The 12,735-nt window shown below is 41.0% G+C and overlaps 1 protein-coding gene across 2 annotated transcripts; it reads right to left on the reverse strand.

The window, feature by feature from the left end:
* Nucleotides 1-5,251: 5,251 nt before the first annotated feature.
* On the reverse strand, nt 5,252-11,083 carry cxcl12a (chemokine (C-X-C motif) ligand 12a (stromal cell-derived factor 1)). 2 transcript variants are annotated; one of them, XM_030070120.1, is made up of 4 exons: nt 10,956-11,083; nt 8,944-9,061; nt 7,255-7,338; nt 5,252-5,615 (listed from the first exon to the last, which is right to left on the reverse strand). In XM_030070120.1, exons 1-4 carry the CDS (start codon nt 11,020-11,022, stop codon nt 5,588-5,590), a joined length of 297 nt encoding a protein of 98 aa, XP_029925980.1. In that variant the 5' UTR covers nt 11,023-11,083; the 3' UTR covers nt 5,252-5,587. The 2 variants fall into 2 exon arrangements, with proteins under 2 accessions (XP_029925980.1, XP_029925981.1); XM_030070121.1 differs by lacking the exon at nt 5,252-5,615 and having other exon boundaries at nt 7,251-7,338.
* Nucleotides 11,084-12,735: the final 1,652 nt, after the last annotated feature.

The raw sequence follows: 12,735 nt of genomic DNA on the forward strand, positions 1-12,735 counted from the left end.
GAGTCCTGCCAGCTTCTCCATATTCTCTAGCCAAATGGAAATTTAGGATCAACAACACAAGCACGAATGACCCTTCGCACTCTCACAGTTGATCCCTAAATTGGAAGTTGTGGAAAGCTTTTAAACACATTTTTTATTGATTGTAAACTGCAAAACCATCTGTTAAAAATAGCTTTTGAAAATCATAGCTCTGCACAACAACTCTCTTTTTTTTAAACCACAGCCAGGGAATGTGGAGAGGCAGGAAGGGACTCAAAAGCAAGTGGGCAAGTCATATTGTTAAATACTGAGTCATAGTGATTGGGCATTGTGATTAAGGAGATCACCTGACCCAAGATCTATCTTCCATGACAGCAAGCATCGACCCTGCATGTCCTTGAGCGGGATACTGAATCCCAACCAGCTCCAATGACACTGTCTTGCAGGTAACCCTGACCTTTCACCCAGCTATGATGGGGGAAAACAGACTCACAAATGTAAAGACAAATTCCTCTCAGGACATCAACAGAGTATTACATAAACAAGATGCTGTGAAAAAAGCATAGTAAGTTAATGAATCCCAAAAAATGTCATTCAATATGGCTATGAATTTTGCTGAGTATTTACCCCAATGGATTCCACAAAGACTTCCGCATAGTGTGCAACTATAAACACATCTCTTCATTCAGACTGTTGCATTGTTCATTTCCCATGGTTTGTTGCCACACAGACAAACAGTTTATAAAGCCCAGCTGAAAGGGCAGTAGACAGGAACAGTATGCAAATGTGACCGCAACACCCAGAGAACAGCCTATTATCTCTTATTATTAGAGTTGGGCTAAAAATCACAGAAACACAGTGTCCATGGAGTCAGAAAAAGCCACACACATTCATCATTTTTCATGAACGTTTGCCTTCTGCTTACATGTGGCTATGGCAATGACCATATGGAAGACAGTTAGTGTAGTCCAAAAGGCATATAAATTCTTTATGAACATTGGGAGCACAAGAGATTGTGATCTTATGTTGGCTGTGCCACAAAACACTGAAGAACACCAGATATTCCTCCCCTCAAAATGCATTCTGCCAGTGCAAACAGTTCACACAGTTTAAGATCATAACTGCTTGGTAATAGGTTTAGTAATAGTTTTCAACTGCCTCCTAGAGATTACTTTGTCCCAGTGCTTTCCTCCTCCGTGTTCTAACCGCAGTGATGAGGTGTGTCTGTGTTCTGACCGCTGAATAAGCATCAGAGCGCAATTTTCATGATCCCTTGACATTCAAGCGGTGACAAACTGTAAGGGCTCTTAAATTGCTGTGTTCGGCTGCCAGCACTACTAGAGGTATGGAAAAAAAAAGCAAACTTGATGGTCTTGGAGCAGCAATAGGAGGTGATGTCACACACACATTCATTTGCAAAAATACACACAAACACACAAGCACGCACACAGAAACTCACACAAAACAAAATGACCTAGGTTAACTTCAACATCTCGTAAGTTTTATTAAAAACTCCGCTGACCAGGGACAGCGATGTTCACTGGGGTTTTCTTTGAGTGGCTCTCTGTGACCTGCTGCACTCTAAAGCATGTGCGTCCATGCGCATACACATGACTACTAAAATGTTATATTTTCACGCTCAACTTTGCATGATGAATAACCAGTCAGCGGAGAGCCATTGGTTCAATGGCGGCACATCTGGGAGCCTTTAGAGCTAACGACAGAGGGAACATGTAAGTCAAATGAGCACATTCACTCCTCCTTCAGTTCTGTGTCACTCCCTTGCATTTCACATGACAAATCTCCATTCCCCTGTCAAGGTGTCATTTCTTTTGTCTGGCATTGTGGCTGAACTCAAAGCCTCAGTGGAGTTTTGAAGCCGGTGCTGAATATGAATTTCATATGGCTCGTCCTGTATTGCACATTCCATTGCAGTTGAGCAAGTTCGATATAGTGATGGCTGCGTAGGCCATAGCCGCTGAGTTGCCTGCTGATATCACCCTTTTTGCACTGGGATGCTGTAAAACAGAGCCTTGAAAAATACTTTAATCAAGCTCTTAAACTGGTATCTCGCTTAACTAAGTACAACAAAACCACATTGTTTCAACTGTTGCTCTTTCTGGGATTTTAATCTCCACAGGGGCAGAAGTGAGTCAGAGCTGTTCAGGTCTATCTGCTCGTCTGTCAGGCTAGGTGGTGAAGATGTGAAACACCCTGAGGTGAGCTTGTCTGTGGTGTGTTTAGTCAGGCCCAGTGCCTAGCTACCCTGCAGCACCGGCATGACACTGAAGATCACTCATTCAAGTCTGCCAAATATTTTTTCAATGTGTTCCTCGGCTCTGCTTTAGTAAACTTCAGGCATGGATGACAAGTTGCACAAGTATTAATTTTCTTATCATTCACACCTCATTTATATAGTGTCGTCTTTGTGGCTAGCTTTTTAATGGATATTTGATTGGTAGAAACATTGCTACATTGTGTACCTTTTTTTTTTCTGAAACACAGCATGCTTTGTATGAAGGATCTAGCTGTTCATGTTTTTGAATGGAACCAAATATATATTTTGCATAAGTTTACATTTCCCATTACAAATACAATATTACCTAAAAATACACAGTTATGCAGCCTAAACCTTTTACACCATCTTTTAATACACCTTAAGCACCAGCCACACCACCTGTATCATTGACCCTAGTGTACTGGCATTTATCCCATGAACTCCAATTATGAAAAAACATAGACAAATGTTATGCATTACAAGTTCTATCATATTCATGTGCTTGTGTAACCTACATCCCTATCCTGCTTAGCAAAACTCAAAGATCAGAGTGACTAGGATACATACTGGAAGTAGACAATATGCTTGTGTGAAGGAAGGAAAAGGACATTTGTGCAAATTGTCTTGAAATGTTTAATGAAAATATACTCGGTGAACAAATAATAATAAAAAAAGGTCTAAGTTGAAGTACAAACAGTCAACACAGACAGGTATGAGAACAGGAAAAAAATCTGTGGGAGTGATAATACATCACAGTACAAGCTGCCTGACAGAATAATCTTCACATTATTAGGGGAGAAAAATAGAACCTGTTGCTACCTGTTGATTACTGAAAATATCTAATGCAGGTTTGCATTGAATTAATTTGATTACAGCTTCTGTGTGTTGTTTTTTTCCCAAATTTTACATCGTGGCACCAGTGCTATATCCATGGTTTTATCTCTACCAAGAGTGTTGCATCCTCTGCCTTTATCACCTTTGAATGGGACTTCAAAGATGATCAGTCACCACGGTAAAATGAGTAATTCATAGCCCGTTATCTCTCCCTGATGTTACAATCAGCGGACTGCTCTCATCACAAAAACTACTGTGCTCCGCCTCACACACGCCCTTAGAGGAAAGTTAAAAGTTCATCCTTTTCAGCTCTAATGTTTTCCTAATGGCCACTTGTTGAGTTAATGGTTAAATAACAAGCAGGATCATTGTCCTTGCCTTTTATTTGCCCTTGTGAGTAAGGCTAAACACATGTGCTCACATCAAAGCCTCAGATCGCCCCGCTGACCCACAAGTACAGTAACATTATGGCAGCTGTATGTGGCTGAGCATTGGTTTGGTGGTCTGTCTTATCTGGGTTCCAGTAGGCACAGGGCTCCATACGGTGATTATGGAGAGGCTGCACAGTGTTTGCTAACATGCGTAAGAGCCATCCTGCTTCCCTCGTCAGAAGAGTGACGGAGCGTGTAGATGTGCAGGTGTGAGTCAACATGTGTGTGAATATTTATGATGAAAATGCTTGTAACACATAGGAAAGTGCACATAAACATAGTTCACCATAACATTTGGAGAATACCTTTTACTGACCAACTGTATTCAGTTTTTACATTGAAGTGATCAATCAATGAATGGCTCATTTGTGAGAGTACAGTTCCTTCATATAAATGTTTGGATTTAATATAATATATTGATGGATAAAAGAGTACAAAAATAAAATATTTGCATAATATCAATTACACATATAACAAGAAAACTTATAATGGATAGGCACCATCCCCCATGCATTCAGAATTACACAAAGACAGAAAAAGAACCAAACAAAAAAGAATAGTAAACAGAGGATTAAAAGTAAAGGGAAAAATTTAATAAGCAGAGTTAATGCACATGACTAAGAGGCTCTTTCTGTAAATTTGTTGTTGACAGATGAATACATTGAACATAAAGTGCATTGCTATCTGCATGACAGTGGTAGGTAGTCGAGCTCATGTACACCTGTATTTATTACCGCTACTACAACAACTACTACTACTACTACTACTACAGCTACTACTACTATTACTATTACTGCTACTATTGCTACTAGTATTTCCATTATCTACTGATGTAGTTAGTGTGTAGTTATCCAAATTATAGCCCTCTGTTGAATGGACATACATACTGAGTGGTCTGTTGCTGTTTAGTGGATTTATTTATTTCCTTGTGAATACAGCTAACATTGCTTTACGTTTTTTTAAAGATGATTTAGTTAAACCACTAAGTGTGACTGGTGAGTGTGACTGACGTTTTGTTCTGACCAACTCTTTTGAACTGAAACAGATTTATGATTCCGGTAAGGATCTCAGTGTATCCATTGGTCGCTCGATTAAAACTGTTCCGGATCCAGATGTTCGGCAATTTTCATAGAATGAAAAAAGGAAAAAAAGGCTGTTGGGTAACATAAGGTCGCACAATCACAGCCACAGAACAATTCAGGAAATGCTCAAGCTGTTTGGCATCATCATTTCCATTGCAAAAGCGTTCTAATTGCCATTTTTACTGGGATATTATATAGTCTTGGGGTAGTTGGCAACCCACTGAAATTCCACCATCATGGTGCCAATTAACTTGAGACTTTAGATAAAACTTGGCAACTCTGTGGCACCGCCTGTTATGGAATTTTCAGGAAACAAATGATACATTGTTGCTCATTGTTTTTAACAATGAGCAATAACAGACAACAAGGATGGACAACAAGTCGATGCCGTGTGATGGATTAGTTATATAAATCCTATGTTGCGTTGGCTCATCTAACTAATAAAAGTCTCCTGCTCGTGAATTTCACAGAACTCTGCTTCCTTCGCCTCGTAAAGCTGAGCGAAAGCATGGTGGGTGGTGAGTCATGCTTGTTGTGGTTAAAATCCTCTCCCTCCCATTAACCTGCATTTATCCCTCTACACCCTCTGACCCTTGGGGTTGCATCCAAATTCTTAAATGACAGAGAGGCCAGGGGGACGAGAAAAGCTCCAAAAATAGCTCTTTACTGTTGAAGTCCAGTAACAAAAACGTATGTACATCATAGTTAGAAAAAACATACACTCACACAGATATAATTGCACTTTGCGCTAACAACAGGAGTATTTATAGTGGTGAGAGTGGCAATGGCAAAGCCGGTGTCAGAGCCAGCAGACTGGTGGCTGCAGTGGTGGATTGTTGGCTGGTTCCATGCTACAGTACGGCATGGCAGGCAGAATAAGTGCTGTACACAACATACCAGATGAGTACACATTACAAATGTTACATATCTGTGATGATGGTCCAAATCCTCAACGACGCCTCAGGAGGATCTCTGTAGGCTTTCTAGTTGGCCTGTTTGGCTTTCTTCATCCTGGAACACAGAAGTACAGTTGACATGAGTTTTACCAGGGAAAAACAGCCCTGAGGACAGTGGTGTCCTGCTATAGCATTCAAAATATTTGGCTTTGACTGTCCTTTGTAAAAAGCTGTTTGTTGACTACCACACACACAAGACACCCCCTTAAGCCAAGTTTGTCAGCACAGAGGAGAGCACAGACATCACCAAGCATCATTCTTGACTAAATGAGAAACAGCAAATTTACATCCTGTGTATTTGGTCAAGCACTTGGCTGTTCACTCCAGCCAGTAAACACCATATTGAAAATTAATGAGTATTTTTTTGCAGCCATGAGTGGATGCCAGAGTTAGTTTGAGAAGGGCCCAAAATTAGCAATATTTCCAATTCCAAAACTCCCAAATATACGCAGCTGCTGCAGGTTACATAGCCAAAGTCCTATTTTGATTTTTAATCTTGAACTGCACATTTTTGCCTATTCAGGATGATTCAGTCCTGTATTCAATTTTAGCCAGTTAATCAGTCCCCTCCTCACTCATTAGTCAGCTGGCCATCTGAGACTCAAATTGTTTAGCCAATTAGTTGTAGTTGATTGGGTTTTTCTTTCCAAGAGGGCATTCTTGGAAATTTTTCAGTTCGTTGCTGGCACCAAAAACACACTTTTCCCCAATAAACCATATAACCAACAAAGTAATTTTGCAAAACATTAATCAGAACAGCTGATGCAGAGTAATGTGTATATGCCACTGCACATATATATTTCTATATACTTTAATATGGGTGGGCACTTAAGTTATTGACAGTAGAACATCAGACAGCTTGGTATGTTTATTTTTTTTTTTCTAAAATTGCTATTACAGAATTGGAATTACGTAATGTCATTATAATTACGGTTATTTCCAAGACAAAGGAGCTAGGTAGAGTGTAACTTAGACAAGTGTACATTTCTACACGTAGTGAATGAGTTAGTGCCTCCCCCCTACACTGATACTGCAGGACCATTAGAGTGGATCCATTCCATTGTAAATGGCCATTTGCTACTCACTGCCTGGCCTGCTTTGTTATGCAGAGCATCGGTTCACACCTTTACCTTAAGGACAAGGGCTCTACCATCATCTCTGAGACAGTCGGTCTGACTGTGGGTGGATTAATCAGAGAGTATTGAGTGGGTTCATTTCTGAGCCTGGTGCTAAATAGAGCTAAAAACGTGTTAAAATCCTCACTAGCTCTCAACTGGCTTTATGAATAGATTTTAGCATGAGAGTTATGACAGTGATGTTTTTTTGATGAAGAATGCATGACATTCCAGAAGTATGGTATCAAAGCTAATCATATACTCCTGTAACTAGACAAATCCTCACTCCCACATAGTCATGCACTGGCATGTTCCAGGGTAGGACTCCAAAATAAATTGGGCAATTAAGAGCTGTCATTCTCACAATGGGCAACTGATAGGTGCAAGTTCTGAATGCGCATTTGTGCTTTCTACATTCCTGCTTGCTTACTCTAAGTCTTTGTGGTGTGGTCTAAGTGTTTTTGTAAAGCTGTTCCTCCAGACTATTTGGTGAACAGTTTTTGTAAAGTGTGCACAATCAACAGCAGGCACCAAAGCCATGTACTGGAGCAGCCGCTCTTAATTTGGCAACACACTTACTTGTTGATAGCGTTCTTCAGGTACTGCTGCAGCCACCGTATCTCAGGGTTAATGCACACCTCTTTGTTGGTCTTCAGTTTGGCACTGATCAGAAATGGAAACAAAAAAGCATTTGAGTGCATACCACAGACAGAACTTAAATTCAGTTAAACAGAGAATCAATTTTACAGTCAGTGACACACGGTACAAATTTGGGTTTCAGGAACACATTATAAACCGTTCACACTGACCTAAAACTGCACTACCGCCCAGATCTTGCGCTTAGTGGTCACCTGCTAATCTGTGATGCACATAGGCTCAAATACACAGGACATGCTGTACATTTTGGGTAGGCAAACCTAACCTAAATGTAAATTTAATGTAATATGATATACTACCACTAAATCACAGCCTTTTAGATTGAACTATGCTAATGTAACTAGTCTTTCTCGCCCACTTTTTTTTTTTAGCAAGTCTTCCCAGATCCAAAAAAAACCCACTTTGTTAGGCCCACATGCTTGGTGTAAAAGTGGTATTATTCTTCTGCAATTTTCTTCAACCCAAACATTTTTGACACACTGTTATCAAACTCTATCTATCTGTAGCCAGCAGACTTAATTATCACCACCTTGTAAGTTTGACACATGTGACACCTCTTTTGAGATGGCTGCTTAGTTTGATAATAGCAACATTTGTAGTCTGGTTTATCAAATGTAGCGCCTGTTCTCTCTGTGCCAAACAATCCTCTGGTATGAGACATTGTCACAGAAATTTACACAGCTGATGAATACACTTCACATGCATTTCCCTGAGACTGGATTACAAGTTTGGTGTGTCACTCTTGATGTGAAATTACTCAGAGCATGGGCAGTAAAATGTATGCTGAAGAGGAGGGGGTCCATCCTTCAACATATGGCTATTGCCTACTTTCTAAATTCAGAATAACCCTCTGGCTATTTACAGTCAGGATCATATGTCTCTGTGTGGGGGATCAGGGTTTCTTCCGTGCACACTTCCTACTCCAGAATAACTTTGAATATTTGGTGCCCATGTGTCTTTTTCCTGAACTCTACATTTCCCTGAACTTGTCATGACTGTGTTTTATCAAACTATATTGAGCTTTCGCTATTGCTCATTTCCGCTCATAAATTTGCACATGCCACAGCACTGAATAGGACCAGACTACAAAGTTATAAGCTCAGTGTGAGAAGAAAACACTGCTTAAACCCACACTTATTACTTTCCTGTTTCAAAACAAAACTGTGTCCAATTTCCATGTCCTTTTCACATCCACTTTCTCCCGGGCTCACTTCCTGTGGATGTGTCAGTGGGTCTGTGTTAAAGACCTGTATACAACAATTCTGCCTTCCTGTGTGTTTGTGTGTGTGTGTGTGTGTGTGTGTGTGTGTGTGTGTGTGTGTGTGTGGGATGGAGGGGTCAGAGAGAAAAAGAGAGAGAGCGAGAAAGAAGCAAGTGTGTACACATTCATGCACAGTTCCTTTCTTTGCCCTGTCACCTTCGGGAGATTGATGGTGAGAAATGTCCAAAAAGGAGGAAACCTGTCTTCTATAAACCTTTTTATAGCCACGGGAATAGGTCTGTGTGTGGTTAGGGGTGGTTGTCTGTCTGTGTGTGTGTGTGTGTGTGTGTGTGTGTGTGTGTGTGTGTGTGTGTCAGTCACTAGATTCAGTGTATGGAGGCAGTACTCACACGACTTGGAAGGGGCAGTTTGGTGTGTGTATGAACTTGAGCTCTCGGATGATGCCCCTGGGCAGGCTGTTGACTGTTGAACGGCAGTAGCATCTCTCCACCAGGCTTATGGGCTTGGCTGAACAGGGGAGAACAGAAGAACATCTCTAACACACATCCCACTGCACACAACAAAGCATGTCAGAGCCCAGATTTGAAAGACAGTGATGAAACATAAATTAGATGCTTGGGGAAAATGGGTCATTGCTGCTGCAGGGAATAAGGGTCTAAGATAATAGCTATAAGACAATAGGTTATAATAAAAAAGGGAGATAACACTAGGAGAAATATAGCTAAACATGCTGAAAAATAATAGAGCAAAAGATAAATCAACACCAAGTATCTTCATGACAGATTTACAGGTTGAAGCAGGCGCGCAAGTGTTCTGCTATTTGCACTGTGGGAGAACAAATCTACAGAAATCTGTTCAAGTGTGACATTATGCATTGTAGCCATTCACATCAGATTTACAGATGTACTCTGAATACATTAAAACCCAACTGGTTAACACTGTGAAGAAGCAGATGTGCAAGAGTGCTGCTATTTTCATTATGGGAGAGAGAAAAAAAATCAACATAAGTGTGTCCGGCGTGAAAATATGCATTAGCCGTTTCCCATCAGGTCTACAGATGATCTCTGAATACGGTAAAAGCCAGCTGGTAGCGCTGTCAAGAGCAGCACATTTACTCAAAAATGGGAAGTTTGCCTGTTTACGTTGAGTCGCATTTTCTTTGGCCAGCTCACTGAATACACACAGGGAACATTTGGCCCATGCACGCCTGCAGATATATCACTTCTAGACCCACAGGCGCTCAAATCTCACATGGAAACAGATTTTGCATTGTGCGGTTTTTCCTTATTCTGATGGATGTTCTCATGCATTCCCTTGCAGCCTCTGCTTTCAGGTATTTAAATCACAGTTATGGTCATTGCTGATTAGTGGAGACAAAATATTTGGCCATTGAGGTTTTAAAGATAAATCCACATGACACAACTCAGTTTCCACCATTAAAAACGGGAATAGCAGTCTCGTCTTGAATAATGTATCCAATTCTAATTAAGAGGTAATTGAAATTTGCCATTTTAGAGCAGTGTGGTTTCATTTCTGTTTTCCTGTCAATAAATATTCAGATTCACCGGATCACTGCGCTTTCCAAAGCCAAAGGCAGACGGTGAGAAGTGCCGCCATGGATTAAAACTCTATGCTAATTATTTTACACCTGATCTAGCGGTATTACCATGATAAAGAGCGTGACTCGGTTGGGATGGGTACCTGAAGTCGCCACATAGACTAGCTGTGGCTTTGTCTTATACCTCATTTGTGCGCACTTAAGAGAAAACAAAGACCAGAGCAAATACACACATTAATCAGTATGATGCGACAGGAATGCGCTGAACGCAAGAGCCACATGGTCGCCTTTGCCTGTTTGTCCTTTACGCACGGCGGTGAGTGTTTTTCGCCACACCGGGGTAATCGCAGAGATATGTACATCGAAATAAATCCTAATATCTGGAAAATTATAACATAATGTTTTAACAAAATCAGGAGGCAGAATCTTGATCGGTGTAGTCATAGTTTAAATAAATTGCAAATTCAGGGCAAGTCATTTCACGCGCAGTGCAGGTAAATAGCTTAATAGTAGGCTAAATACAGTTATGGCATGTTTCTATTCAGCTGGGAAACTGAAATACAGATATGTAAATGAGCAAAGACTCACAACAACAGCGCACTCCACTAATGCGTTTTTTACGCGTTTGGTTTGGCTATCTTTGCGTTCCCCCAAAATTGTCATAAAGTATAGGAGCCATCCTAACAGATCAGTCACTGCTACAAAACGCACCATTAAATCTTCCACAATCTACACACAAGCTGTCGTTTCTTTCCACCGGCTTCTCAAAATTCAGGCGAACCCGCTCCAATAAAACATAAAAACAGCTGGCCAAAAAATAAGAAGTTCATCCATAAGTCGTACCTTGTGATGGAGGCGCATAAGTCGCCACCGTGAGCACAGCCACAACTGCCAGCAACTTCACATCCATTTTGCGTTATCACCGAGTCTTGATGCTGCTTGGGGTGAAGTCCAGAGGACGTTGTGACAGAGAGGCGCGCGGCGGAGTGTTAAAATTGCGCACCAGCAATGTCAAGTCTGCCAGAATAAATAACATAACTTCCGGTTGTATCGGACTATCAAAATAAAACATTTGTCTCCTGCATGCGTTGCAGCGTCTTTTATGGGACGATTTAAAGCAATTACAGTAATACAAAGCAAACTGAAAAGCAAAGAAACGAAAATATACCCCCCCTAAAACGGTTCACTCGATAGTTTCTGCTTTTATTTTGAAGAAACATAGCAAAACTTCCGGTATCATGCTGGTACATGCTTGTTGTTCTGACGCAAACGCCAGAGCGCACACTGGAGACGCAGCAGACCGCAGTGACTCCCCCTCAGAAGGAGAGTGACTGTGATTACTGCCGCCCCCACCCCTCCCTTCTGCCCCCCAACCCCCGTCCTCCCCCAACCCTCTTTCCTCTGACCCAAAACTGAAGAGGTGCGCGATAATCAATTGCAAGACCTCAACTATGTGCTGTATGGTCTGGCATTGGTAACGACTGAATTTATTGAGTTTGAATCTTTATTTTTTGCATTTGTTACTGTTACTTGAATTTATCTCATAAGGACAAAATGGACCCACCAGGCACACGCATTGGATATGCATTCCCTCCTCTGTTTTATATGGTCGCTGTAGCTATGCGCTTTTGCGGAACAGAATACATTTCAGTGCACGTGTTTGTTTTTAGTCATGCTGTGTCTACCCAGGGATTCCAATGGCTAGAATTAATTTAAAGTTAAAAGTGAAATTAGAGACGAGTCACATGAGTTTTATTGCTTTCATCAAAATAAATAAACAAAATAAATAAACAAGAAGGACACAATAATAAACAACATGCAACTGCCAACTGGTGTCTGGAAAGGAGTGAAACTCTCCTCAGTTTAAGTGAATCCTTAAAAAAATTGGCTTTATACCGCTGGCTGGAACTTTCCAGTGTTGTGGTTGGAGTGTGTGTGTGTGTGTGTGTGTGTGTGTGTGTGTGTGTGTGTGTGTGTGTGTGTGTGTGTGTGTGTGTGTGTGTGTGCGCGCACATGTGCATGCATGCTCATTGTTGTGTTTGGGGGTTTGGGGGTATTATTAGTGTGTTTAACGGGATGCAGATGTGAAGTCCGTTTCCAGACATTTGGCTTTTATCCTCCAGAGCAAATACTCCATCCATGTGTGCCATGCGCATTTTTGTGTTTATGTGTATGTGTGTCTGTATGTGTATGTGTGCATGTCATAAGATTCTTCTTAACAGAAGGGAGGTGTGAGATTTGAGGGTTTATCCTGGCTATCACGCTGGGTAACTTTATTCCTTTAATGCCTGAAAATGTTTCAGCAGTAGAAGAAGTCACCATCCTGGAATCCCAGCATCCTGCAGATAGAATAATGAAAGTTTGTGTTTATTACAGCGCGAGCACATGAGTGACGTGTATGTGTGGTTAGTTTTGTGTTTTCCGTAACTCTTGACTTTTATTAAGTGCAAACTGATCCTCTTTTCACATAGTCCAGGGAAAGCAAACCACCTGCTGACAGCACAGTTTACTGTGAGACAGAGTGAGGAATAGTAAAAAGTGTGTAATCCTCATGATTTATTTATCAAATATGGAATACACTGGATGTTTTCTTTATGCCACATTATATAGCTTATATGGGAAC

The sequence above is a fragment of the Myripristis murdjan genome, chromosome 15 (assembly GCF_902150065.1).
Source record: "Myripristis murdjan chromosome 15, fMyrMur1.1, whole genome shotgun sequence".
NCBI classification, from domain to species: domain Eukaryota; kingdom Metazoa; phylum Chordata; class Actinopteri; order Holocentriformes; family Holocentridae; genus Myripristis; species Myripristis murdjan.

Excerpts from the sequence above, each read along its gene's own strand:
- cxcl12a (XM_030070120.1), bottom strand. The coding sequence starts at position 11,022 with ATGGATGTGAAGTTGCTGGCAGTTGTGGCTGTGCTCACGGTGGCGACT. Across the intron at positions 9,062-10,955 it reads TTATGCGCCTCCATCACAAG|CCAAGCCCATAAGCCTGGTG; the intron begins GTACGACTTATG and ends TCCCCTGTTCAG. Across the intron at positions 5,616-7,254 it reads CTGAAGAACGCTATCAACAA|GATGAAGAAAGCCAAACAGG; the intron begins GTAAGTGTGTTG and ends TCTGTGTTCCAG.